Source organism: Vulpes vulpes, chromosome 14 (assembly GCF_048418805.1).
Source record: "Vulpes vulpes isolate BD-2025 chromosome 14, VulVul3, whole genome shotgun sequence".
Lineage (NCBI taxonomy): Eukaryota > Metazoa > Chordata > Mammalia > Carnivora > Canidae > Vulpes > Vulpes vulpes.
Window position 1 is genome coordinate 12,949,635 of NC_132793.1, and position 27,424 is coordinate 12,977,058.

The following is a 27,424-nucleotide window of genomic DNA, read 5'->3' on the forward strand; positions in this document are numbered from 1 at the left end:
GGGGATCCCTGGGTGGCTCAGAGGTTTGGCGCCTGCCTTTGGCCCAGTGCGTGATCCTGGAGCCCCGGGATTGAGTTCCACGTTGGGCTCCCGGCATGGAGCCTGCCTCTCCCTCTGCCTGTGTCTCTGCCTTTCTCTCTCTATGTCTATCATAAATGGATAAACTCTTTTTAAAAAAATGATATTAAAAAAAAAAAAGAATTCGGACCCATGAAGGCAGGAGTGTGGGTTCTTTGTCTTCACTGCTGTGTTTGTTGAGTGACTGAACATGCACCATGTGATCTGATCAATGTAAAAAACACGCATAAAGGGCACCTGGGTGGCTCAGTGGTTGAGTCTCTGCCTTTGGCTCAGGTTGTGATCCCAGGGTCCTGGAATCAAGTCCTGCATCGGGCTCCCTGCAGGGAGCCTGCTTCTTCTTCTGCCTGTGTCTCTGCCTGTGTGTCTCTCATGAATAAATAAATAAAATCTTAAAAAATAAAAAAAGATGCATAAAGCAGTACTACAACACGTGTAACAATGCAGCCGAGAAAATACTTCCTGGTAAAGGACAAAGGGGGCCAAGAGCAGAAGCAGGGGTGAGGAGTAATGAAAGGAAAGCACATTTGCTTCTACTGTTTTCATCTTCACATGGAAAACACAGGCGTGTGATTCTTAAGGAGTAACGAGTAGCACTTACCGAGATGTAACATGCTGCAGGTCTGTTGGAATCATTCTACCTGAATTAACCCGTGCATTTCTCACCATAGCCTACATGGTATATGCTCTTACTCTTCACGACCAGCACCTAAGGAAACTGAGGCACACAGAGGCTGTGGTCTCACTGACCACACAGCTAGTAGGTGGTAAAGCAGGATCCGGGCCATCTGGCTTCCAAATCCATTCTCTGAACTAGGGCCCGTGGGCCAAGACCTGCCTGACCTGCCTGCCAAGGGTTTTTGTTGAAACTTTGAGCTTAGGAATGGTTTTCACATTTTTTAACTAGTTGGGAAAAAAAAAAAAAAAAAAGAACAGCTTTCGTGACAGGTGAAAAAATGATGTGAAATTTACAATTTGGCGGGGCCTCCAGTTTTAGCAGCACAGACATGGCCATTCATTTCCGTGGTGGCTGCTTTCCCGTACAGAGACCGTGAGCAGTAGTTGCAACAGAGACATCTGGCTGCAGAGCCTCACATTTCCTAGCTGACCCTCTACAGACAAGGTTTGTTGGTGCTTAGTGTGAACCACCATCTACTCATTATTAATCTTGTTTCTGGGGGGAAAAGTGACAGAGCAGGCAAAAAATACAAAGGCTTGAGGTCTAGCTGCGAGTGCATTGCTTGTTGGTTTTGTGATCTGTTTCCCCATCTGTGAAATGGGCACAGCGTCTACTTCCCAGAGTTGTCGTGAAGGTCCGTTGAGCAAACATATGACAATAATAAGAGCCAGTGTTCATTGTGGGTTTTCTCAGTGTCGGGCTCCTTGCCAAGTGCTTTCTTCACTCGTCAGATGCTCGCACCACCATCTGAAGAAGGGACTGTTACCAGGCCCATTTTTTTAGATGCAGAGACCGAGGTGCAGAAAGCTGAGTGGTTGGCCCACAGATAGCAGGTGGAAAAGCTGGGGTTCAAACCCAGAGTTTCCGGCTCCAGAGCCCTCAGTCTCATGAAATGTGATTGCTCCTTAAAGCAATGAGAATCTCTCTTGAACACGAACTGCTGTAGAAGCCCCCACGGGTGCAGGATCAGTGTGATGATTCAGAATAAAAGTTAGACCTGCTGCCTGGGAAGCCAGCGGCTCAGAAAACCGTCTGTTACAGAGTGACTTCCAAGGGAAGAGAATATCAAGAGTGGGCTCGAGGGCTGCCCCCTCCCTGCCCTCAAACCAGGTCTCAGGAGCGAAGCCATCGTTCTCAAGGCACAGCCCTGAAGCAGCTCATGTGGGCTTCCCAAGCAGAAAATTTAACTAGTCCTGGGAGCCAGGAGACTCCATGTTGGGGAGATGCCCTGAGAGATTTGGGGTGAGCTGGCTTATCAGACAAGAGGTAGAACCACCAGCTTCCATGGGGCAGAAGTGTGAGGATCTCCCAGGAGGCACCCATGGGACACGTCTCTCCAGGCACCCAGGTCCAGGCAAGAAGAGGAGCTTCCCATCATGTCAGCCATGGTCCCCTCTCTTGTCCTTACAGGCTCTGTCCCTACCCCCAGCAGCCAGAGGTAATTCTGAGTGAGTGAAAACCTTCTGGCCCTCCCCGGTCTCCTGCCTTGTTACTGCTAATGAGAATGCTTGTCCATACCCTGCTCAGGACTCTGATCACCATGGGGACATAGACCTGTGACCACAATCCAAGCCCTTAACAGGAAGCCGGGTGCCCTGGGAACAGGCACCCAACAAGTATTTGTTAAGTGAGCACATAAATGAGAAATGGTGGCAAAGGCCAAGCCTGAAGAGCGAGGCAGGGCATGAGACAGGCCAGGCTGTCCTGTCGCCAAGCTCCCCAGGAGCGGCCCCACACCCACATGCTTCTTCAGCTAAATAACTAGTTGGAGAAAAGAGATGCTTTTGCCCAGAGCCGCAGATTAGCAATCCCCACAGATGCACTGGGTTCTTCTTGGTTGGTTTGTTTGGTTTTTTTTTTTTTTAAGATTTTATTTATTTATTTGACAGAACAAAGCAGGGAGAGAGTCATGAAGAGAAAGGGAAAAGCAGGCTTCCAGCTGAGCAAGGATCAGGGATGGATCCCAGGACCCCAGGATCATGACCCAAGCTGAAAGCAGATGCTTAACCGACTGAGCCACCCAGGCACCCCCTTCTTGGTTTACTGATCACAGTCAGTTGGAGGTCACGACGGAGAGGGAAGGCGGGACACAGCTGTGGCTGCTCAGCTCCAGTTAGGGGGGAAGTCCCCAGAACCTGGCATCGCCACTCACCTGCACAGGCATGGTCAGGGGTGCACCGGGGGAAAGTCTAGCACCTCACCTAGGGAGTGGGAATAGGCCTGGTGTAGGGCTGAAGGGGGCAGAGAGGTGAGTTCCTCATTATCTGTTAGCTGATCTCCAGGTTCTAGAAAATTCACCTTTTAGCCTGCTTGTTCCCCTCCACTATCTCACCAGTGCTTCCTGTTAACAACGCACTTCCTTGACTCCTTCAAGGCTGACCCAGGCACCCAGCTCAACTTGTCCAGAACTGGACTTAGCACTCCTGCCTTCACCCTGACTCCTCTTTCTCCCAGAACCCCATCTCTGTAGCCTTCACCCAAACCAGAAACCAGGTGGCAGGGCGCGAGGGGGGTGGGGGTGGGGGGTGACCACCCCTCCTCCCCCACGTGCAGCCAGTGCACACATCCTGTCTATAGAATCTGCCACTCCACCACATGACAATGCCACTCCACCACCCTGGCCGAGGCCCCCTCGCCCCCACTCTGATGCCTGGACTTGACTCGAGTGTCGTGGCCAGAGAGACAGCGTGTCCCCATTGGTCAGCCTGGGGCTCACTGCCCGCCCCTAGAGTAAGGGCAGGGTCCCAATCCACATGGATGGTTGGGGGGAGTGGGTGTGCAGTGTGCCACATGTCACAGCAGACGCCCCGTTGCGACCAGCGGAGGTTGGCAAAGGCTGCGCCAGCGTAGGAGTGACTTTGAGGAGGACCCAGAAGGGTGGGTGGCTCTCAGATATGCGGAAAACGTGCCACACCACCAAGACAGCCAGTGCTAGCTGACTTATCAAGAGCTGGCGACGTGCAGCGTACCCTGTCGAGAGCTTCACATCTCGTAGCACTTGAAACCCTCCTGCCAGCCTTGAGAAGCAGGCACGGTAATCACGCCACACACGCTTCTGAACACGTGATAGCACCAGCTAGAGGAGCCCCCGAGTCACCCTCTGGGGTCCCCTGCCTGGCCCGCCCCCTCCCAGGGAGCTAGCCAGTCCCCTGCCGATTGCCACGGATGCCTTCATTCTGTTATTCCACATGCAGATCCCTCGAACAAGGTATGCCGTCCCGTGTGGTTCTCGCCTGCATCTAAATGGCGTGTCCTGCGTGTCCCCCTACAGCCTGCTTTCCTCACTCGGGGTCAGGTCTGTGAGGTTTGTCCATGTGCAGGGGACAAGCCTCGCAGGTTTGTTCTTTTTGGGTACTGTATCATTGCATTGTATGTCTTTCCTGCAAATGGATGTTTCTGGTGGCTTTTTTGAAAAGCATGTTTAATCACAGCCAAGCAAGCGTATAGTTCCAAAGCCAGGCAGTGAAGATGGGTTTATTCCAGAGGGCGGGAGCCCTCCGCCCCGTTCCCCACCGGCGGGGGGCAGCAGGTGTTCTGAGCTCTCAGTCACTTCCATAGTTGCCTCTGTCATTTTAAGAACCTTCCCTGCCCCCTTCAGGTCATGCTTTACAAGGGCAGCAGAAGCTCTTGGAGTCAAGTGACATGTAATGGTTTTTTATGTAATAGGTTCTGCAGAACCCCCATATAAAACCTTTTTTTTTACACTGCCCAAAATTAGTCATAAAAAGTATTCCAGGAAAATAATACAGAGTAGCAAGTGATTTGCTCCCCTTCTCTCCCTTTATCCCAGACCCCAGCTAGCACTCTGATATCTGTCCTTCCAGATTCTTCCTTGGTGCTCAAAAGCATATGAAGTTAGGGGTTTGGCTTCTCCTCTCCACCCTGCCTCCCTCCCTCCCTACCCACAGAAAGACGGGACCTTCCTGGTTTGAAAGGAGCTCGCTCTTTCCCATAGCAGCATAACCTCGGTACAACTTCCCACCTCAGCAACTACAGATCTGCTTCCCAGTAATGTCTGCACAGCACTGCGTAGTTTGAAAGCAGCGTAAATTCATTAATCACGTTCCTGTTGCTGGTCACCGTGATACATTTTTGCTTTGTATAAACTGCAGGCCTGCCTGGGTGGTTCAGTTGGTGAAGCGTCTGCCTTCAGCTCAGGGCCCTCGGATCGAGTCCCTCATTGGGCTCCTTGCTCAGCGGGGAGCCTGCTTCTCCCTCTCCCTCCGCCTGCTGCTCCCCCTGCTTGTGCATGCGCTTGCTTGCACTCACACACTCTCTCTCTCTTGCTCTCTCAAATAAATGAATAAGGTATTTTAAAAAGAAAATCCTAAACGCCACTGCAGTGGCCATCCTCGTGCATCTGGTACAGTGCACAGGTGTCCCTGAAGGTGTCTTAGAAGCACAGGCACGCCTGTCGTACCTGTCATGCAGTTCACTTCAGGGTAGAAGCTGTAGCCACTTCTTGACTTTTTCTTCTCTAAAATAATATCACATTTTGGAAGGGATCATTTTGGACAGAGCTGCTTCCCATGGAGCAGAAGGTAGATTTCAGGAACTCCTTACCTTCTCGAGAGATTAGCAACAAAAGGATTTTAGCAAGTTCAAGAAGAGTTCAGGCAGATCTCAGCTTCTTAGCTGAGCTTTTAAAGCCTTCAACTTCAGCTCATTCCTTTTCCCCCAGCTCCTCCCTCACCTGCCCGTTGTCTAAGCGGGTCTCACCTTTCCCACATCCCCTGCTTGCACCTGTTTGTGCTGTTACTTCCCAGTGACATCCCTCAAACACTCACATGCTCCTTTCCTGCCTTAGAGTCCCTGCATTTGTCCTTTCCTCTGCCTCGAACGCTTCCTCTAGACCAGTGATTCTCAGTCCTGGCTGCACATTGGAACCCCTGGGAGCTTTTAAAAAGTTCAATGCCAGGCGCCTGGGTGGCAGTTGGTTAAGCTGAAAGCAGCTCAGGTCATGATCCCAGGGTCCTGGAATCGAGCCCCATGTCGGGCTCCCTGCTCAGCAAGGAGCCTGCTTCTCCCTCTCCCTCTCCTGCTCCCTCCTGCCCATGTGCGTGCTCTCTCTCTCTCTCTCTCTCTCTCTCTCTCTCAAACAAATGAATAAAATCTTTAAAAGAATAAAATTAAATTTAAAAAATGAAAAGCCCGGTGCCTGGGGAAAGCCACACACCAATTAAACCAGCATCTCTGGGAGAGTAGGCTCACACATGAGCAAAGCTCCCCCAAGGAATTTTAGCAGGCAGCTGAGGGTGGACTCCATTGATAAAGATCTTCCTGTGCCTGGCTTCTCATCACTCAGGACTCAGCCCAAATGTCACCTCCTCAAAGAGGCCCTCTCTGACTGCCCCAGCCTAAGTATGTCCTGGCTCCTTTGTCACAGTTTATTTCCTTCATCTGTCACACATGGTCACTATCTGAATTCTGTGTTCACATGTCCGGCTGCCCTTGTCCCCGGCGCAGCACTCAGGGAATATAGGACTGTCACCACCCTGTTCGAAGGTATTTCTGGAGCCTTGGGAAGCCTTCAAGTTTAGGAACCAAGACTCAGGAGGCCTGGCTGTGACACTTACCAGCTGTGTGACAATAAGCAATTCACTTAACTTCCCTATGCCTTAATCTCTTGTTCTGGAAAACAAGAATTCTCATCACACCTACTTTCTACAGTCATATAAGAATTAAATGAACTGATATAAGTAGACACAGAACTGTTCCTGGCATAGCATAAGCACTCAAAAGTGTGAACTAAGATTATTTTAGTATCTGTGATGAATGAATGACAAATTGCAACTTTTCCCTGATCCTCCCTAACTCCCTCTGCTTATTTTTCTCCATTAGCACCATTCGACATTCCATGTTTTCCTTCCTCTTTTATTGCCGATCGGCTCCAGGAGGGCAGGGATTGTCTGTCTGAGTCACTGCTGTGCCCCAGCTCCTCACAAGTTCTCCTGTCTCTCCCTGCCCCCCCACCCAGGACTACCTGACGGACCTCATCACCAATGACAGTGTGAGCTTCTTCCGCACGTCCAAGAAGATGTACCCACACAGGCCAGTCCTGATGGTCATCAGCCACGCGGCCCCCCACGGCCCGGAAGACTCCGCCCCCCAGTACTCAGGCCTCTTCCCCAATGCGTCTCAGCACATGTAAGCTTGGGCACCCAGCCCGCAGAGCCGCTGGGTGGCGTGAAGGTGGGAGGGGCAGGCTTCAGGTTGATAATGACAGTGACAAAGTTGTACCTTCTCTCTAATCCTCCTGGTTCAAAGAACCCAGAAACATATTGCTCCCCTGTGGGGACACTGGACACATATCCAACCAGCCTGGCTAACAGACCAAAGCAGGTGGCAAATGTTGTCAAGTCAGGACCCTTTTGTCCTCCAACACCCCTGGAGGTCTGTGCGTCGAACTGCATCGCAGTATAATTGTTTCCTTTGTAATCCTGTGTGTTTCATGTGATGGACTTTAAATCTTTTTTTTGAGAAGGGGTCGATAGCTTCATCAGGCTACAATCTATTCAGCAGCCTTTCCTGAGCTCTTGACCATCCAGCAGGCTCCGAGCTGAGTCCTTACATTGCACCAAATCCCTGAATATTCACAACGCCCCTCGAGGTGTATTTATCCATTCCTGCATAACAAATCATCCTGACATTGAGCCACTAAAAAGACACAAATGTGTATTATGTCACAGGGTGTGTGAGTCAGGAACCTGGGAGTGGCCGGTCTGGAAGGTTCTAGCTCAGCGGTTCTAATCCAGGTGTCAGCTGGGGCTGCAGCCACCAGCCGCCAGCCCGGGGTTCACTCAACACGGCGGCTCCTCGACCAGCCAGCCTCTCCACAGTGTTGCTTGAGTGTCCTCACCACATGGCAACCAGCTGGCTTCCTCCAGAGCAAATGATCTAACATAGAGGAGTGGATTGGGAGCCCGGGGTCGACACACACAGGTTGAGATGGAGTCTTCCGTGACCTAATCTAAAAGTGACACACCATTGCGGTGCTGTATCCTATTGGTCACACAGACCAGTGCTGCCAGTGTGGGAGGGGCTACACGGGGTGTGATTCGCGGGAAGTGGGGGCCCTCGAGAGCTATTGTGGAGGCTGCCTACCACACCTGCTATTCCCATTTCACAAATGAGGAGACTGAGGCACAGAGAGGCGAGGCAACTTGCAACTGGTACACAGCAGAGCCAGATTCAAATCCTGCCCCTAGCTGCACCTCCCATCTCTCTGCCCACCCCTCCCATCCTCCTCCTCCAGCTGGCTAGTTAGTCTTTCTGGAAAGTTCTCTTTCTTTCTGCCTCTAGCCACCTCCCGCTTCACAGTGATACACGGCAGCCCTTGCTGTGACATTGGGGTGACAAGGACAGGGCAATTTGGAATCCGCCTGAATGTTCTGGGTGTTTAATTTTCATCATAATCAGACCACGTTGCCCCTCATCCCTGTGCTGTAATTACTTTCTGACAGCGCCCAGAGTGGCTCCGAGAGGACGAGGCGGTGCGCTAACCTCCTGATCCCCTGGTCTTCGGGGCGGAGATTGGGCAGGTGGTGAGCCGCATTCCAGGGGCTGCAGCGCCCCCCTCACTCCCCAGCCCTGCCTCTCTGCAGCACCAGCCACCCCCAAGGGTGGGGGGGAGGAGGCATGTGCCCGGCTCCATCCGGGCGCCCCCCCAGGGGGCGGCGGGGGTGGAAGGCAGGTCTGCTTTGCTTCTGCAGCTTCTCCTTTAAAAGAAGCACTGGCATCCCTCCTCCCCAGCAGCCCTAGAGTTTCATGATGAGATTGTTTGACATTGCCTGCTCATTTATTTTCCCTTTGAAATGAAAATTATAGAAATTGAACATGAGTAACGCCTGCTATTACTTACCCAGAGAACCCCCCGTCGCCTTATTAGGGGTGTGTTTGGAAGGCTCTCCTATCTCTGGGGTATAATCATTTCCAAAACAAAACCAAAAACCAGAAACTTCTGCAGCTGGGATATTTAATTATGACAGGCAAGGGGGGGTGAGGAGGGGACAGGGCCCTGCTGGTGGGTCAGAGTTCCAGATCCTTCTATTCGGAGGCTCCTGTCAGACTGCCACCCAGTCAAACCTGGTGTCCTGTCCTTGACGTGGGCCTCGTGGGCTCTCACAGATGCTGCTCGATGCAGCGTGGCCCCGGTCCACCTGCCCAGGGCCCCCACCCACTCCCTGCTCTGCTCCACGCACACGAGGATGCAAACAGACACACGCAGACTCACACAAATGTACACACATATACAAAGATACAAAGAAATACACACGTAGATACCCAGACACACGCAGAGGTACAGAAATGCACACACAGACTACCCAGAAACAGACACAAGGATACAAACAGATACACAAATACACACATAAACACAAACACAGACACGGACACATGATTACACGGACACACGAAGACACAGACACACATATGCAGGCATACAGAGATAGACACCCAGACACACAGATGCACAAACATGCAGACACGTAGTTACACAAACATGCAGACGTACACACAGAAGCAGACATAGACAAACACACCCCGACCCCCACTGGCCCCCAGAGCTCCCTTCGAGGTGTGGCATCCTGTGGTGGGTTCACGGTGGGTATCAGGTTGCCTGGGCTCCAGATGCACAGGGAGGGGCTGGGGGACAAGATCCTCCTCCCACTGCCCCCCCATCCGCAGAGCAGAGGGGGTGCTCGCCTTGCCTTAAGGGCCCTGTTGTGAACACACCAGACATTCCTCAGATTCTTGAGGAGGTGAGGCTTTCCCCTCTTTGTTTGGCAAGCGGCTGGGTTCTTGTGAAAATGTGGCCTCCTCCCCAGAGGAGCCTGGCCTCATGCAGGTGACAGGCAAGCAGACAGTGGCCTTCTGAGCGTGCTCCCCCACCCCCCACCCCTGCTCCAGAAGAGGGCTCAGGGACAGGGCTTGGAAATCACTCCTCTGCAGGCTCCTGACAAACCCACCCCTCGCTGTTCTGGAGGACAGACACCAGCCTAATAGAATCTAATAGATTCAGAGATGATTGCTCAAAATTACATCCTGGAATCCGGCCCCTTGGGCCTCCGGGAACAATTTTCCAAACAGCTCTGAGGGCCGTGTCTGCCCCTGCCCCCAGCAGACCCCAGGAACTGGGGCGGGGGCGAGAGGGGGGGTTGTTCCTCCGAATGTTCTACATGGGGGTCAGGCCCTAAGCCGGCCCACAGGAGAGCAAGGCCTTGCTCCCAATCAAAGGAGGCTGGGGGGACGGGCTGGATTTAGCAGCGGGAGACCAGCCAGGGACTCAAAGCAAAGCCCAGAAGGAATCTCAAGGCTTGTGAGTCAGCCCATAGCAACGGGTCCCCATAACCTTCAGGCCGCCCAGAGCTGCCGCCTGAAGGCTGCTGACCTTCCTGACCTCCCTGACCTCCCCGAACACTCTGGTATTCTCCTGTCGGAGAGGCCTGGGCGGTCCTAGCAGGGCAGGCGAGGCATGAGGGAGCTCCAAGCCCTCCCTGCAAGGCCTGTGTGCCTGCTTGTCCCCCACCCCCCCACCCCCTTCCTGGCTATTTTGAAAAGCCTTCTGTCTTGAGGCAGTGGAAACTCAACCTTTATTTTCAGCCTTGCCTGGGGAGGGGGTGAGATCTGACGGGAACCAGAGTAGCGCGAAGGATCCCCGGTTTTGTGGGGGACCCCACCCAGGACGCCCCACACGTTGGTGGGGTGTGGGGGAGCTCAGATCCTGGGGCCTGGCATGAGCTGAGCCGCGCAGAGGGGCTCTGGGTTTGGGACAGGGTACTGGATGACCGGAATGCCCTGGAAACTTCCAAAACCGTGAACCAGATTCACCTGTGTGTTTCGGCTGCTCCACGCTCCAGCAGGAGTGACTTGGCCAAAGTTAGGGCCGAGCACTGATGGGTGGGAGGGTCTCCTCCCTGGGGGACTAGGAGGCAGCAGCCTGGAGTTCAGACCCCAGCTCAGCTGTGGTGGGATCGTGCCCTGGGGCAGGGAAGGTGGCACCTGCTCCCGGGCCGAGTGTTAAGGAGATGGTAGGAGGCCGCCCTTCGAGCTGGCCCAGCACGTGGTACGAGGCCGAGGCCGCTGCTCCACGGAAGCCGGAGGTTCTGGTGATTCGTTCGGGGTGATGCGTCACCGCAGCGGTCCCCAGGGCAGAGGTCGCGGGGTCCCCAGCTCCAACGCCCGCGTGCTGAGACCGTGGGCAGGTCCCCGAACGTCTCTGACCTTCTGTTTCCTCCTCCGCAAACAGGTGATAAGAGCAAACGGGAAGAGTATTTATGACAGGTGTTCAGCGCCGTCCTCACGCTTTCGGCCCCACATCCGTGACTAGTGTTGACCTGATGGTTTAGCCAACGTCCTTTTTCTTTCTTTCTTTCTTTTTTTTTTTTTTTTTAAATCTATTACAGAAGGAAACTCTGCAGTCGTGCCCTAACCACAATAACTCTTGCCCGAGGGACCCTGCAAATCAGCACTAGGCTCGGGAATTGGAGGGCGGGCCGTGCCGGGCAGGCTCTCCCCCTGAGCCTGTCCTCTCCTTGGAGCAGAGCCGGTTCTGGGGAGGTGCTAGGGGACTCCCCCAGGGCTGGGCAGGGAGGCTGGCAGAGCCCAAGTCAGAGGCATTGACCTCACTGAGTAGCTTGGGGTCACGTAAGGCTGGGTGAACCCCGGTCCTCCCACAGGCACACCGTGTGCTGCAGAAGTGCTGATGTAAGGGGTAGCAGAGCCCCTGATGGGCCACCACGGGGCAGGAGGATGCTCCCCCGAGACATGAAGGCCTAGGCCTAGGACCTGGGGGGCTGGGGGGATGGGGACCTGGAGGGCTGGGAACCTGGGAGGCTAGGGGGCTGGGGGGCTGGGGGGCTGGGGAGCTGGGGACCTGGGAGGCTGGGGACCTGGGAGGCTGGGGGGCTGGGGGGCTGGGGGGCTGGGGACCTGGGAGGCTGGGGACCTGGGAGGCTGGGGGGCTGCGGCCTTGGGGGCTGGGGACCGGGGGGGCTGGGAACCTGGAAGGCTGGGGACCTAGGGACTTGGGGACCTGGGAGGCTAGAAAACTGGGGGGCTGGGAAGCTGGGGAACTGGGGGGCTGGGAACCTGGGGGGATGGGGACCTGGGAGGTTGGGATGGGGGGCTAGAAACTTAGGGGGCTAAGGGGCTAGGGACCTGGGAGGATGGGGACCTGGAGACTTGGGGAGCTGGGAGGCTGGGAAACTGGGGGGCTAGGGACCTAGGGGGCTGGGGACCTGGAGGGCTGGGAACCTGGGAGGCTGAGGACCTGGGGGGCTGGAACCAGGGGACCTGGGAGGCTGGGGACCTGGGGGGCTGGGGACCTATGGGGCTAGGGACTTGGGGGCTAGGTGGCTGGGGACCTGGGAGGCTGGGGATCTGGGGGGCTGGGGGCCTGGGGACCTGGGGGGCTAGGGACCTGGAAGGCTGGGAAACTGGGGGGCTAGGAACCTGGGAACCTGGGGACTTGGGAACCTGGAAGGCTGGGGGCCTGGGGGCCTGGGGGCCTGGGGGCCTAGGGACCTCAGAGGCTGGGAACCTGGGGACCTTGGAGGCTGGGGACTTGGGGACCTGGGAGGCTGGGGAGCTGGGAGGCTGGGGACCTGGAAGGCTGGGAAACTGGGGGGCTAGGAACCTGGGAACCTGGGGACTTGGGAACCTGGAAGGCTGGGGACCTGGGGGCCTGGGGGCCTAAGGACCTCAGAGGCTGGGAACCTGGGGACCTTGGAGGCTGGGGACTTGGGGACCTGGGAGGCTGGGGAGCTGGGAGGCTGGGGACCTGGGGACTTAGGGACCTGGGGGGCTGGGGACCTGGGGCCTGCAGGTGAGCCCACACCTGGCCTGACTTGGGCACGTGTTTGCCCACAGCACGCCGAGCTACAACTACGCGCCCAATCCCGACAAGCACTGGATCATGCGCTACACGGGGCCCATGAAGCCCATCCACATGGAGTTCACCAACATGCTGCAGCGGAAGCGTCTGCAGACCCTCATGTCCGTGGACGACTCCATGGAGACGGTAGGCCACCACCACCCCCCGACGCTCCAAGCCCTCCCCAACCTCACCCGGTTCAGAGTGTCATCGGCAGCAGAGGAAGGGAGACGGAGGCAGAATGAGCAAACAGTGTGATGGCCCGGGGAAGTGGCCGTGAGCAGTCCTGACAGGGCCTCTGCCTTCGTGACACTTCCCTGCCAGGTCTGTTCTTTTTGGAACGGCAGCCACGTGGGGCTTCTCACATTTTTTAGCAGCTTTGAGATATAATTCACATACCATATTATTCACTCAACATGTGCTGTTCGGTGGTTTGAATATACTGGCAGAGCTGTGTGGTCACCACAGTCAACTTTAGAACATGACCATCACCCCAGAAAGGAGCCCCATGGCCCTTAGCCATCACCCCCCGGGCTGCCTCACCCTTCTTAGGCAGCCACCAGCCTGCTTGGTGTCTCTGTGCATCTGCCTCTTCTGAACACTTCCAGTCAGTGGATTCACACATTACGAGGTCTTTTGGGTCTGATGTCTTGCACTCAGCATCACATTTTCAGGATTCATCCATGTGGTAGCACGCATCTTCCTTTTCATGGCTGAACAGTATTCCATCGTATGGTTATATAAATGTTTTTAGGGATGCCCAGGTGGCTCAGCAGTTGAGCATCTGCCTTTGGCTCAAGGCGTGATCCCAGGGTCCTGGGATCGAGTCCCACATCGGGCTCCCTGCAGGGAGCCTGCTTCTCCCTCTGCCTGTGTCTCTGCCTATCTCTCTGTGTCTCTCATGAATAAATAAATAAATCTTTAAAAAAAATTTTTTTATTTATCCATGGCTATTTAATTTTTTTTTTAAGTAGCCTCCACACCCAGTGTGGAACCCAGTATGGGGCTTGAACTCACAACGGTGAGATCAAGACCTGAGCCAAGATCAAGAGTCGGACACTTAACCAGCAACCAGCTGAGCCACCCAGGCACACCATGGCTGTTTAAATTGAATTAAAATCCATACAGCTTAAAATTCAGTGCCTTGGGCGCAATAGCCGCATGCAAGTGTTCAGTAGCCACATGCGACTGGTGGCTGCCATATGGGACAGCACAGATACAGACATTGCCAGCACCACAGAAAGTTCTGTCAGACGGCGCTGTTGTAGATCACCAATGCCTGCCCCAGGCCGCAGTCCACCTTCAGCCATTCATTCATTCGTTCATTCAGCAGCATTGGCTTTGTGCCAGTGCCATGGGATGCAGCAGGCGGCAAGGTGAAGGAGCCCCTGCCCTCCTGGAGCCGCAGCCCTCCAGGAGCCCCCATTCTAACTCAGGGGAAGATGAGCCACAAACATGCATAAGAGATAGAAGAGAATCACTGTGAAGAAGGGGGGCAGGAAGCAACAGGCGGTGGGGAGGCTGCAGTTATAAATGCATCCGTCACAGGGGATGCACCCCTTGAGCAGTGGGGTGCAGCTGAAATCCAGAGCCAGGGAGGGACCCGGGAGCACGTGCTCCTCCTCCACCTTGGGGAGGCCCGGCCAGTAGGACTCACGGTGCCCACAGCCCTTCCCTGTGCCCTCACCACCCCGCCTGCATTTCAGATCTACAACATGCTGGTTGAGACGGGCGAGCTGGACAACACCTACATCGTCTACACCGCCGACCACGGCTACCACATTGGTCAGTTCGGCCTAGTGAAGGGCAAGTCCATGCCATACGAGTTTGACATCAGGGTCCCATTCTACGTGAGGGGCCCCAACGTGGAGGCTGGCTCACTGTAAGTGCATCACCTCCTCCCAGGGCCCCACATTTCCAGGGGGGCCTGGAGGCTCCAACCCATTGGCCTCCTGGATGGGCGAGAAGCAGGTGGTTCAACCGGGTAGCCCCAAGCCACTCCTTGGGTGGCACGTGATTTGGGCAGGTGCACCTCGGTGCCAAGTGAAACAGTGATGGTGTCACCCGGGTGGGTGCTGACACATTGTCTACCCCTCTGCTGGGGAAGGAGAGACCAGGGGCTGTTAGCATCCGTGAAAATAGATTGTTTGTGGTGAGGCAGTGTGCCAGGGAGTCAGGGAGCTGGGCTACGTGTGCGTCGCCACCAGCGCGTGGGAAAGCCGCCTTGGTTCATGTCTGGCCGGGGTGATCCATGGGACGGCTGTCGGGAGGAACCCTGCCACTCAGTCGGGGGGTGTCCGCCAAGGTCGGGGGGCCAGCTCCGGCCACAGTGCAGAGGGAAGCACTCTGCCTCTCATCCTCCTTCCAGGACACCGTGGGCCCTCAACCAGCATCGTCCTTGGGCCAACCTTTGAGATGCCATGTTCTGGCCCCAAAAATGCCACATCTAGGGCAGGGAGAGGATAGAAAGGTGTAGCAGCGGCTTCCTCAGATCCCTGTAGCATGGAGACCAACCCAAATGGTTTTCTGAAAGGCAGATAAATTGCTATTAAGACACTTTTGTGGCCTGACTTCCATCCCTTGGAAGGAATGCTTGGAGACAGTTCTAGAAGGCGGCTTGTGTGGGTTCAAGGCTAGGCCCGTCGCTCCCCGCTGCCCACCTCAACAAATCCCTCCCGGTCGCTGGATCTCAGGCTCCCATGTCAGGAGAGCTACGATAAGAGGCGTGCTTATCCAGCTGTTCTTCAGCCCGGGTCTGCCGCGTAAGTCTTGTGAGCACCCCAACAACCCCGCGGGGTAGGCGCTGCTGTGACCCCGTTTACTGGGGCGCACAGAGCTGAGGCTGCCCAAGCTCACGTGCTGTGGCCAGGAAGGAGCTGGGAACTTAAGCCAGGCAGCCTCTGCTCCTGCCGCTCTGCAACCCTGAGCCTCCCCTGTAAATGGAAAGAATTTGACCCACTAAAGACTCTACAGGCATTGACCTTACGGGTGTGGTCAGCCTCAGAGTCTCTGATCTGGTTCAGAAGACCCCAAACCACACCCCACATGGACAAGAGAAAGAAAGTGCTAATGGCAGGCTTGGGGCTGAAGGCTAGGATGCCTTTGGTTGCAAAAACAGAAGCCAGATAAGGTCTCCCTTCCCCACACCCAATAAAAAAGAGATGAAAGGAATATGGGAACTAAAGTAACTGGAAAGTCCAAGGCTAGTTGGCTTCAGGCATGGCTGAATCCAGCAGTCCCACAATCACATCAGGAAGCTTTCATTTTCCATCTCTGAGCCCAGCTTCGTCTGAATCGGCATCGTTCGCAGGCAGGCTTTTCTCTCATGGTGGTAGACTCACCGTGACTCGCAGCCATCGGTTTAGGAAACCAAGCAGTGGTTCCAACAAGGCTTGAGGCGGACTCTCACCAGCCTGGCTTGGGTCACGTGTCCATCCCTGAACCAATCACGGTAGCCGGGGCGATAGAAAACCTTGAGTGACCAGACCAAGTACATCAGATAGTGGAATCTGGGTGGAGCGGGGCGCTGTGCCCTCCAGGCAGGGCCTGGATGCTGGGGGTGCCTCCCACCTAGTCTTGGGGAGCAAGACCGCTGGACACCCTCAAGCCAACTCATCTGCTGGTTGCCAACATTCCCCTCGGTGCCTGCTTACCCAGCAGTCTTCTCCAGCTCCCTCCACCTGACAGATTAAGTTGTCACGCCCTCGGGCACCTCCTCCATGCAGCCTCACCCCCTGCAGCCCTCCCAGCACACCTGGCTACCTGTCCAGTGTCCACAAGGTGCTGGGCTGGGAGGAGGAGGAGACAACTGAAATCCTAAAATCCAGGCCTGCCTCTCAACTCCAGGGAATAGGGTGGGGGACACCAAGCCACCTGGATGGGGAGTGCAGCCATGTGGCTATCATTCATTCAACAGGGGCCAACCCCTGCATTGAGCACCTCCCTCGGGGCACCTGCCACCACACTGGGAACACCTGCAGGTGGAAACAGGAGACAGGAGAAGTGACAGACGCATGGTAGAGATAAATAACAGAATTTGCTAGGCTAACCCTTCCTGAGCAGCCCCAGTGTATTCTAAGTGTAAAAGTGCTGGGAATACAGAAGTGAGCAAGACAGACGGAAGCGTCTGCTTTCCAATTAGATTCTAAACAGGCAACAGACAATAAACCAGGTATATGAGTAAAATATAGAGTAAATGGGGGTGATGAGGCCTCAGGGCAGCGGCAGGAGCCGGGAAGGGCCTCGTGATAGTAATCTGTGCTGCGTAACAAAGCGTTACAAAGTGAGCAAGTAAACAACACACTGTGGTATCTCGCAGTTTCCCTGGCTCAGCAGTCGGGCCCAGCTCAGCGTGGTCCTCTGCTCAGGCTGCAAGCAGGACTCGGCAGGGCTGGAGGCTGAGGGCTGGAGGCTGGGCCGGGGAAGGTCGTTCAGGTGCCAGCAGAGGACCTGACATCACAGCGCCTGCCTCCCAGAATATTCACCACGCATCCTCCTAGGGGGGCTGGTGAACTAGGGCAGCCTGCATCTTCACAGCCAACCGGGGGGAAAGGAGACAAAGGGACAGCTGGCAAGATGAAGTTGTGTAGCATGTAACGTCCCCACCGTGTGACGTCTCATCACCTTTATTGGATCCTCTTGGCTTGGCCCACTGTTGGGGGTGAAGGGGTGGTGCACACAAAGGTGTGCAGGCTGGAGGGCACGGGTCGTGGGGCCCCTCGGAGGCTGTCACGGGCTTCTGTGGTAACTGTTGAACAAAGAACTCAGGGTGGGGGAGAAAGTTACTCTGGCATCTGGAGGAAGAATGTTCCAGCAGAGGGAACAGCGAGGACCAAGGCCCTGAGGCCTGGCCAAGAAGAGCAATGGGCCAGGGTTTGCATCAGAGGTTCAGAGACAGGTGTGGGGGCAGGTCCAAGGTCTAGAGTGGCTCTTAAAGGTGGGAGTCCTGTGTTCGGGTAGTGGGAGGCAGGGAGGACATCCCCAGCAGAAGCAACGGCCAGGTGGAGGCCTGTTAATCCTGGTACCTGTGGTATGTGTGGAGGGCACAGGGGGTGCAGGGTGGAGAAGCCTGGGGGCTCCACTGAGTTGGGGCTGCAGATGGGAGCCTTGAGTCCTGGGGTGCTGGAGAGGGACAAGATCACAGCTTCCCCACCTTCAGGGCGTGGGCCCCTGGCCACTTCCATCCCTCCGGCCACCCTTCTCCCAAGCGAGGCTTGGGCAGCACTGCCCAGGTGGCCCAGTCCTGTCGTCCCCCTCTCCCCCAGGAATCCCCACATCGTCCTCAACATCGACCTGGCCCCCACCATCCTGGACATCGCCGGTCTAGACATCCCCTCGGACATGGATGGGAAGTCCATCCTCAAGCTGCTGGATACAGAACGGCCTGTGAATCGGTGAGGAGGGGAGCGGGGCTGGTGCGGGGGGTGGGGGTGCCGGGCTCCCCACACTTCGTGGGTCTGAGAGGGGCACATCCCCAAGAGTCAGGAGCTGGGGCTCTGGGGTCCCCGATCCCGCCGACTTACCTGCCACGGGAAAGAAGGATGTTCTCTCCCTAAGGTTCCATCCTCCCCTCCGGATTACGGCCAGGGCAACCCGTTGATGACCCTCTCGGGCTACAACCCTGTAAAACTTCGTAACAACAGGCGTGAACGCTCAATAGCCATTTCCTTGCTCTGAGGACTTCGTGGAGGATTTACCATTTTGATCATCACAGTGACCCAGTGGGGGGGGGGGGGGAGGGGGCATTGCTATGATCCCATTTTACCAAAGCAAACGATCCCAGAGATGTGGAGCCCCTGGCTGGCGTCTCAGCGAGTGTGGAGCCCACTCTGGGCATTTGGCGAGGGGGGGGGGCGGCTGTGCGCCCCTCACTGTGCCGTAGGGCTTTAATGCCGGCTGGTGTGCCCGGCACAGACCTAGGGGTCCTGGCAGCAGAAGGGGGACCGGTCATGGGAACAGTAACTGGACGGTGGGAAGGTGAGCGCCGTGGAGCCTGGCGTGGCAGCAGCGCCACCTGGTGGCCGCTCTGTGAGTGCCCGCCGCGCCAGCCGCCCCGCCCCGCCTGGGGCCTCACCTGCCCTCCCCGCCTGCAGCCCTGGCACCTCCCATCCACATCTGGCCGCCCTGCAGGGGGGACCCCTCCCTGGGGCCTCCTCCGTTTAACTAGGGGGTTTTCTGAGCTGTGTGGGCGTAAAGCAGCGCATTTGGGGCAGCAGGAGCGCCCATTTCCGCCCCATGTGCCTTCAGACCTGCGTCTCCAGGGAGGATGCAGCTCTGCTTAGTGTGGGGCTGTGAGCTTCTGGGGCCCTCCCGGCACCCCGCTGGGCCCCCTCACCCCGACGGGCCCCCAGAGCCCTGGATCTGTGCCGATGGTGGACCCAGGCACCTCCCTGCTTCTTGGGGAGTGGGGGGGTGCGTGAGGCCCCCACATTGATGAGAAGGTGGACATGTGCTTCCCTCCCAGGTTTCACTTGAAAAAGAAGATGAGGGTCTGGCGGGACTCCTTCCTGGTGGAGAGAGGGTGAGTGCCGGGTCCTGGGGCCCACTGCCCCGCCCGGGAAGCTCCCCGCAGCCCCACCTGCGCCCGTGGGGCGGGAGAGTTAGTGTCCGCAGCCGCCTGGACACCTTCCTGGAAGGAAGCCCGTTCACCCTTCCGTGGTTGACGCAGAATTTGCGTCTGGAGACCACATGTCCCTCCAGACGTGTTGTCCCGCCTCCACCAGGCCTGAAACGTTCTCTAATTTCTTCCCGACTCCTGCCGTCTGGGAGGTTTGGTTTCTTATAAAGTTCCCACATCGTAAGCCTCTGAACGACCAGGAGGTGTGGCCGGGCCGGACTCCTGTCCTCCGTGATGACAGCGCCCCCCCCGGGGGGGGGGGGCGGTGCACGTGGGGTACCCCGCTTTGGGGGGGTCACACTCCTCCTCCTCCGGAGCGTGGAGGCCAGCCGCATGTCCCACTCTCTGCCCCGCAGCAAACTGCTCCACAAGAGGGACAATGACAAGGTGGACGCTCAAGAGGAGAACTTCCTGCCCAAATACCAGCGCGTGAAAGACCTGTGTCAGCGCGCCGAGTACCAGACGGCCTGTGAGCAGCTGGGCCAGGTGAGGCGGCGGGCAGCTGCCGGGGCCTCCTGTCCTCCCTTCCATCTCAGGGCCGTCCCTCCCCAAGCTGTCCCTCCCCCAGGCCGTCCCCTCCCCTGGGCTGTGCCTCCCCAAGCTGTCCTTCCCTCAGGCTATCCCTCCTCTGGGCTGTCCCTCCCCCGGGCTATCCCCCCCAGGCCATCCCTCCCCCAGGCTGTCCCTTCCCAGGCTGACCTTCCCCAGGCTGGCCCTCAGGCCTCCAGGCCACAGAGTTGGTGAGGTCAGGGCCTCCAAGGTATGGTGTTTTGCTGATGTGTGACACCCCAGGTGACACTTGGTGGCACAGGTGACACTCAGACGTTGGAGAAGTGCCGTGTGGGGCGAGTGTGGCTCCAGCTCCCCGTAGCCCCTGCTCAGCCCCTTTCACGGAGCCACTGCAGCCTCCGCACACACACACGCCCCAGATCTTAGTCCCCTTGCTGTCACTTCACTGCCTCTTCCTCCTGGCTTTCCAGTTAGATGAGAAATAGGAAGTTGCCTTTTTAAATAAATGAGGTTTTTAAAAAGTGAGTTGATTGCGGGAGAATTGCCAAGAACCTCGCCACCGCACAGTAAGATGGCAGGAGCTGTGACGTTAGATGGCAGGAGCTGTGACGGGTGTTAGAAGGGTCTGTGCTCGGCCTTCCTGAGGCCTGGAAGGCCGAGGCGGGCTCTGGAGGGGGCGGGAGGGCAGGGCCGAAGGGCACAGGGAACAGGGAGGGTGGCCCGGCTGAGGGGTGCAGGCTGCGCGTCCCCGCCTCGGTCCCCCGCCCACTAGTGCCAGGCAAGTGGGGCTCCGCGTCCCCTTTCTCACCAGCAGTCGCGGGGCTTCCGAGGCCCAGGCGGCCGTGGGTTTCTCTCGGGCCCCACACTCGGGCTCCTTCTCGCTAGACTCAGAATTAGGGCCGGGCCATCCTGTGGCCGTGCCCCTTCCCCCCTTTGTTGCTGAGCCCCTGGGCCCCCCTAACCCATGTGGGGGGATGTACTGTCTGGGAAGAGGCCACTCTGTGCCCTGGACAAGAGCTGTGGGTGATGCTACTCCCTTTGCTGCGGAGCGAGGTTCCAGGCCCTGGAGCCCTGGCCCCGAAGGTCCCTAAATGTCCCCAACAGAAAGCCCTGCCGTCCTGCAGCTGCATGCGGGGGAGATGCCCGAAGTGGTTCCAATTTCAGTTCTGAGCTACAGGGACTGAGGGGCCAGGAGCCCTGGTTCCCCTGGACTGTTCTGTCCCCCTCAGCGCGCTTCTCCCCCACCTCCCAGCCCCGATTGGGGGTCAGGCAGTCCCAGGGTGGGATGGGGGCATAGCAGCAGCTTCAGAACATGATCAGAGCATGTTGCTTACCCCAAAGGACAAGATCCCTGGAGGTGGGGCCCGGAGCAGCTGGGGAGGCGTCCGTCCCAGCTACAGCCTCCAGGACCCCTGTCCCAACAGTCACCTCCCGGGGCAGGACAGTCGTGACCCTGCTGGCCGAGCCGCCCCAGGGGGCTGAGGCCCTAAGCGTGCTGGCACTGCCCCTTCCAGGAGTGCCCTCCCCAGCCCGGGTCCCTGCCGTGCTCCTCCCGCGCAGACGCGCGTCCGTCCATCACTGAACACGCAGTTCCAGGAAGGCCAAGGCCGAGACCCGCAGGGGGCTCCCCGGGGGGATAGCAGCGGTGGGCAGAGGCCACCAAGGCCCGGGAGCCTGAGGCCCTCACGTGTCTTGCAGAAGTGGCAGTGCGTGGAGGACGCCTCGGGGAAGCTGAAGCTGCATAAGTGCAAGGGCCCCGCGCGCCTGGGGGGCAGGGCCCTCTCCAACCTGGTGCCCAAGTACTACGCGCAGGGCAGTGAGACCTGTGCCTGCGACACCGGGGACTACAAGCTCAGCCTGGCCGGCCGCAGGAAGAAGCTCTTCAAGAAGAGTGAGTGTGGCCCCCCGGGGCAGGAGGGGGCAGGAGGGAGTAGGAGGGGGCAGGAGGGGCAGAGGGAGTAGGAGGGGCAGGAGGGGGCAGGAGGCGCGCTCATCCGCTCCTTCAAACAGTCCTGTGGACGCATGTCACCAGGGCCAGGTGGCCCCTAGGAGCAGGGACACAGGGCCTGCCGGTCCAGTGGGGAGAGAACGTTCCCCACTGTCAAGACAGGACGTGTCAAGGGAGCACGCTCCCTGTGAAGGGGGACGGGAGAGGGCCCAGGGCCTCACAGGGCCCAGGGCGGCCCTTCCTCTGCAGCAAGCCCTCGGACGTTGGGAGCAGAGGAGCCGAGGTCAGATTTGTGTGTTCAAGGGACCCTCCAGCTGCCGCTTGGGTGGGCTGTGCAGGGTTGGGAGCAGAAGCGGGGGGGGGGGGGCGGCCAGGAGGGCAGCTGGGAGAACTGGCGAGAAGCCTTGGTGCTCGGCCCAGGCTGCAGGAAGGAAGGGATCAGGCTCTGAACGTTTCTGGAAGGCAGAGCTGTTTGACACGGTCGAGCCCCGTTATTTGTGGATTGCCTCGCTCTAAGATCTCCCTGTAGCCCCCAAATCAGTACTCAGGTGCTTCTTCATCATTCACCGCATGAGCAGAGTGGAGGAAAGTTTTGAGCCACCAGCGTGCAGGCTCCCAGTGGAGCTCGAACAAGGCAGCGCTCTGCTCCGCTTTAGCTCTCGTACCGCGTGTGATGAGCATCTCTTTCACGTTTGTTTAGTGTCACGTTTCGTCACTTTGTGCTTTTGCTCGGTGATTTCACTGTTCGGCATGGTGCTGACGTGCCGTGTGGTGTCCCGAGCACAGGAAGGCTGAGATGTGCCCTAAGGAGAAGACACACCTGGGTGTGTCAGATTAGCTTACTTCCGGTGCTGTTGGCTGGGGTTCGGTGTTAAAGAATTAACTATATATATATTTTTTAAAGACTGTATTTATTTATTCATGAGAGACACACGAAGAGAGAGGCAGAGACATAGGAGCCCGATGCGGGACTCGATCCCAGAACCCTGGGATCACGACCCGAGCCAAAGGCAGGCGCTCAGCCACTGAGCCACCAGGCGCCCCAGAATTAACAATACATTAAATGAGGTGTCTTTAAACAGAAATACACATAAAACAACGTCCTGTCTTGACAGTGGACAAACATGCCATGACCAGAGGCTCGCGGGACCCCAACCCCACATTTCCCCTAGGAGCAGTGGTGTCCTGTCGCCTAACTCAGTGTTCGGGTGACCTTACAGAACATAACTCCCTCGAATAATCAGAATCAACCGTGCTCTGGATGAGTGGGGAGGAGCCCCCATCCCAGTGGAAGGAGCTCCCAGCAGGGGCTGAGGAAGACAGGCCATTAGAGAGCCACGGAGCAGAGAGCGGGGGGACCCCAAGTCCCCTTCCATCTGACTGCAAAACTCCCGTCACTCCGGGCCAGTCGTGGCCCACTGAGGTTCAGCTCCCCCCAGAACGCACCTGTGCCTGCAGCATGCTCCAAGGCCGCTGGGCACGAGGCCTCGCTCTCCGGGAGACCTGGCCAGCTGGCCCAGCAGTGCCCCCTCCAGAGCTGGGCAGTTTCCCTGCCGCCCCTTCTCCGGCCCCCTGACCCAGGAACAAGAGAAGCCTGATTGGAGATTTTAGATCTAGGTGTTTTGTTCTTAACAGTGATAAAATGCACATAACATAAAGTTTACCATTCTCACTATTTTTTTTTAAGATTTATTTATTTGAGAGAGAGCATGGGTGGGAGGAGGGGCAGAGGGAGAAGGGAGAGAGAATCTCAAGCAGACTCCCCGCTGAGCACAGAGCCCAATGCAGGGCTCGATCCCACAACCCCAAGATCACAACCTGAGCTGAAACCCAGAGTCAGACACTCAACCGACTACACCGCCCCCCGCCCCCGGCGCTCCTCTGTTTTTTGGTGCACAGTTGAGTGGCATTAAGCACATCCACACTGTTGTGCCACCATCACCACCATCCATCCCCAGAGCTCTTCTCATCGTGCAACACCGAAACTCTGTCCCCAGTAGACTGAAACTCCCCATTCACCCCCCATCCCTGGCCACCACCCTTGCGTCGCCATCTCTGGGGGTCTGAGTGCTGTAGGGACCTCATACCGGTGGAATCGTGCAGCGTCCTCTTGTGCCGGCTTATTTCCCTCCTTGAGGCTGAATGGTTCCCCGCTGTAGCCTAATTAGAGACCCAGTGTCAGGCGGCAGGCTCGGTGGCTCCCCGCCCTCCTCTGACCCCCGCACCCATCGCCGAGCAGGTGGGTTAGAGCAGCTCAGACCCCAGCTCGCCGTGATCGCTGGGATGCCAGTTGGTGCGGGGAAGCCAGGCGGGTCCCGCCAGCCCAGGCGGCCCGTGTCTATTCACTTAGGCTCCCAACACATCGGCAGCCCTGCCAGGTGCCAGGTGCTGAGGGAGCCGCAGGTCGGGCCTCGTGGGTGAGACGAGGTGTAAGCAAGGTCACTTCGCCCGGTGTCACATTCGTGGAGGACGTGAAACAGTGGCGTGGCCGGGGGAGACGGGTGGCCGCCCCAGGGTGGGCGGCTGGCTGACACTTAAGTGAGAGCCGAGTGTGGAGAAGGAGCGGGTCCTGTGCGTGTTCTCAGTCTGGGGAGAGGGAGCACACGGGCCCCGTGGGTCCCAGCCCCCGAGAGCGGGCTGCTCGGCACACGGTTTTCCAGGCCCGGGGAGGTGGACAGGCCCAGCTTGTGACCTTGGACAAGGACGTCCCAGCTGCCGGGGCCCGAACCACAGAGCGCTGCAACAATGTACGGGTTCTGGTCACATCATCCTCCAAAGAGCCCTGCAGGGCGGGGACCGTCTTGAGAACACACGCGTTAACCAGCTTGGCGGGGGTCACACATTTGCTCAGGATTCGCACCCAAGTGGTCAGATTCCAGAGCCCCTGCCCTTGGCCACGGGATTGTGAGGCCCTCGGTTCCCAGTGTGGGGGTTGGCGGGGGCGCCCCTGGGACCCTGGGAACAACCCCCACGAGGGTGACCAGGAGGGCGAGGAGTGTGGCTTCAAGTCCAGGGAAAGGTTCACACAGCCTGGTCTGTAAAGGACCCGAGAGTAAATATTTGAGGCTTGGGAGGCTCAACAGCCTCTCAACTTCTCGATTGTCACTGGAGCCAGGAAAGAGCCATGGACTCAGCAGCTTATGTACCAGACCGGGCAGAGGGCCACTCGGCCCTGAGGCCGAAGCTTGGGGACCTCTGGGTTCATGGCTGGGGCGGTGGAGGTAGGAAATCCAGAGCACTGGCTCCTGAGCACCAAGACAAAGGGGCAGGGAGAAGCGGGTGGGTCTCCTTGGGGGCGCTCGTGGACAGGTTTGAGCCGCCCCGCAGGGACATCAGGCATCAGGGGTCCCAGCGCTGTGGCTTCGGGGGGACCGGCCTCGGGGAGGAACAGACCAAGGACACAGCCTCCTGGGTCCAGGAAAGGCCCACGGTTTGGCTAAGAGACAACCCCCCACCCCCCCGCCGGACCTGGGCCCCCGGATGGCCCGTGTGACTCAGAGAAAGAGTCTGAAAAAGAAAGATAATAAACATGTGGCTGGAGTGGGCCCTGCAGGAGCCCGCCCAGGAGCGGGAGCCCCGTCCTCGGGCCTCGGGCGCCCCCTAGTGGCCATGGGGAGCCCAGCAGAAGCGGGGCCCTGCGGGGCTCCAGGCCCTTCTCCAGAAAGATGCTCTTGCAGGAGCAGACCAGCGGGGTCAGACCGCTGCTCCACAGAGGGCCAGACCTGAGCGGAGCGTGCAGAGCCGAGTGCGGGGGGGGGGGGGGGGGGGGGGGGGGCGGGGGACACTACGGGAGCAGGGGAACGGGCCACCCGTCTACACCCGGGGCCCCGGGGCAGGCAGCCACTTCTTTGGTTCTCCCTTCAGAACCTGAGAATCTGCACTCCTACATGACCCCCCATCCCTGCTGTTCTCAAATGTCAGCAACTTGATCAAATGTGTCTTTTTAGTAGAAGATGCAAGAAATCCGGGCTCTAGCTTTAGCCCACAGGCCCAGATTTCCCTCCGTTTTCAGTAGCCGACGACTTAGAGCCTGGAAAAAATGCGCCCTGCCCTGTCTCACTGCCCAGCCCAGGAGAGCGTCCAGCTCCCACCGCCAGTGAGACGCCGAAGCTAAGAGACCCTCCCTAAGCTGCTCCCTTTTCTATCCAGGAGGACGTGCTACCCAGCTTTGCTTCTTTTCTGGTTCAAATTAATAGGGTTTTTTAGTCTCTTAGTTTCTCATTGAGGTGTAATTTGACACATAACGTACTAGTTTGGGGTATGCAACATAGTGATTCGATATTGCAGACATTGCAAAATGATCACAATAAGTAGTTAGCATCCATCACCATACCGTCACAAGTTTTTTTTATTATTAAAATTTTGAAAATGTTTCTTAGAAACTTTCAAATATGCAAGAGTATTGCTAACTATAGCTATTATTAACTATACTATTATTAACTATAGTTACCATCCCCTACGTGGCATCCCCGGGACTCACTCACTCTAGAACTTTTGAGCTCCTTCACCCATTTTGCCCACTCCCAAACCCACGCCTCCAGCAACCACCAATCTGTTCTCTGTATCTGTGAGCTCAGGATTTTTTAGGTTTTGGTTTATTTTTAGATTCCATATATTAGCAAGATCAGGTGATATGTGTCTTTCTAGGTCTAACTTGTTTCACTTAACATATACCCTCTGGGTCCATCCATGTTATTGCAAAGGGCAAAGTTTCTTTTTTTTTTTTTTTTTTGGAATTTTTTTAAATTTTATTTATTTATTCATGAGAGACAGAGAGAGAGGCAGAGACACAGGCAGAGGGAGAAGCAGGCTCCTCACAGGGAGCCCGATGCGGGACTTGATCTTAGAACCCTGGGATCACGCCCCGAACCAAAGACAGACGCTCAACTGCTGAGCCACCCAGGCATCCCCAGAATTTCATTTTTTTTTAATGGCTAATATTCCATCATACACACACACACACACACACACACACACACACACACACACTTTCTGTACCATCCATCCATTGAAGGACACTTAGCTGGTCTCCATGTCTCGGCTGCTGTAAATAAGCTGCAAACAAGACGGTGCTGACGTCCTCTGTTAGATAAACACTCAGAAACGGAACTGCTGGATCCTATGGCAGTCTATTTTTGACTTTTTGAGGACCCTCCATACTGGTTTCCACAGTGGCTGCCCCAGTTTACAATCCCACCAGCAGTGCGGAGGGCTCCCTCTCCCCGTCCTCCCCAGGACCGGTTAGTTCCTGTCTCTGATGGCAGCCATTCCACCAGGTGAGGGGCTACAGCTCATTGTGGTTCTGATGCAAATTTCCCTGATGATGATGATGAGCAATGCTGAGCACCTGTTGGCTCAAGTACCTGTTGGCCATCTGGATGTCTTCTCTTTTTTTAATATTTATTTATTTATTCATAAGAGACACAGAGAGGCAGAGACACAGGCAGAGGGAGCAGGCTCCTCACAGGGAGCCCCATGTGGTACTCGATCCCAGGACCCCGGGATGACAACCTGAGCCAAAGGCAGACGCTCAACCACGGAGCCACTCAGGCGTCCCTGGATGTCTTCTTTTGAGAAATGTCTATTCAGATTGTCTGCCCATTTTTAAATCAGATTGTTTGGGGTTTTGCTATTGAATTATAGAAGTTCATACCTACTTTGGATACTAACCTCGTCCCTATCAGATAGTTTTTATGATAAGTGGTCGTTGAGTTTTGTCAA

General features: G+C 56.8%; 1 protein-coding gene across 29 annotated transcripts in view; it reads left to right on the forward strand.

Moving 5' to 3' along the window:
* Nucleotides 1–27,424, forward strand: part of SULF2 (sulfatase 2) — a 117,709-nt gene that overhangs the window by 82,816 nt on the left and 7,469 nt on the right. For all 29 annotated transcript variants that reach the window (XM_072735659.1, XM_072735669.1, XM_072735644.1 and 26 more), the window contains 7 exons: nucleotides 6,735–6,904; nucleotides 12,626–12,776; nucleotides 14,336–14,511; nucleotides 17,894–18,022; nucleotides 19,093–19,149; nucleotides 19,602–19,731; nucleotides 21,454–21,646. In XM_072735659.1, coding sequence (XP_072591760.1) covers nucleotides 6,735–6,904; nucleotides 12,626–12,776; nucleotides 14,336–14,511; nucleotides 17,894–18,022; nucleotides 19,093–19,149; nucleotides 19,602–19,731; nucleotides 21,454–21,646 — 1,006 coding nt within the window. The remainder of the gene's footprint in view (nucleotides 1–6,734; nucleotides 6,905–12,625; nucleotides 12,777–14,335; nucleotides 14,512–17,893; nucleotides 18,023–19,092; nucleotides 19,150–19,601; nucleotides 19,732–21,453; nucleotides 21,647–27,424) is intronic.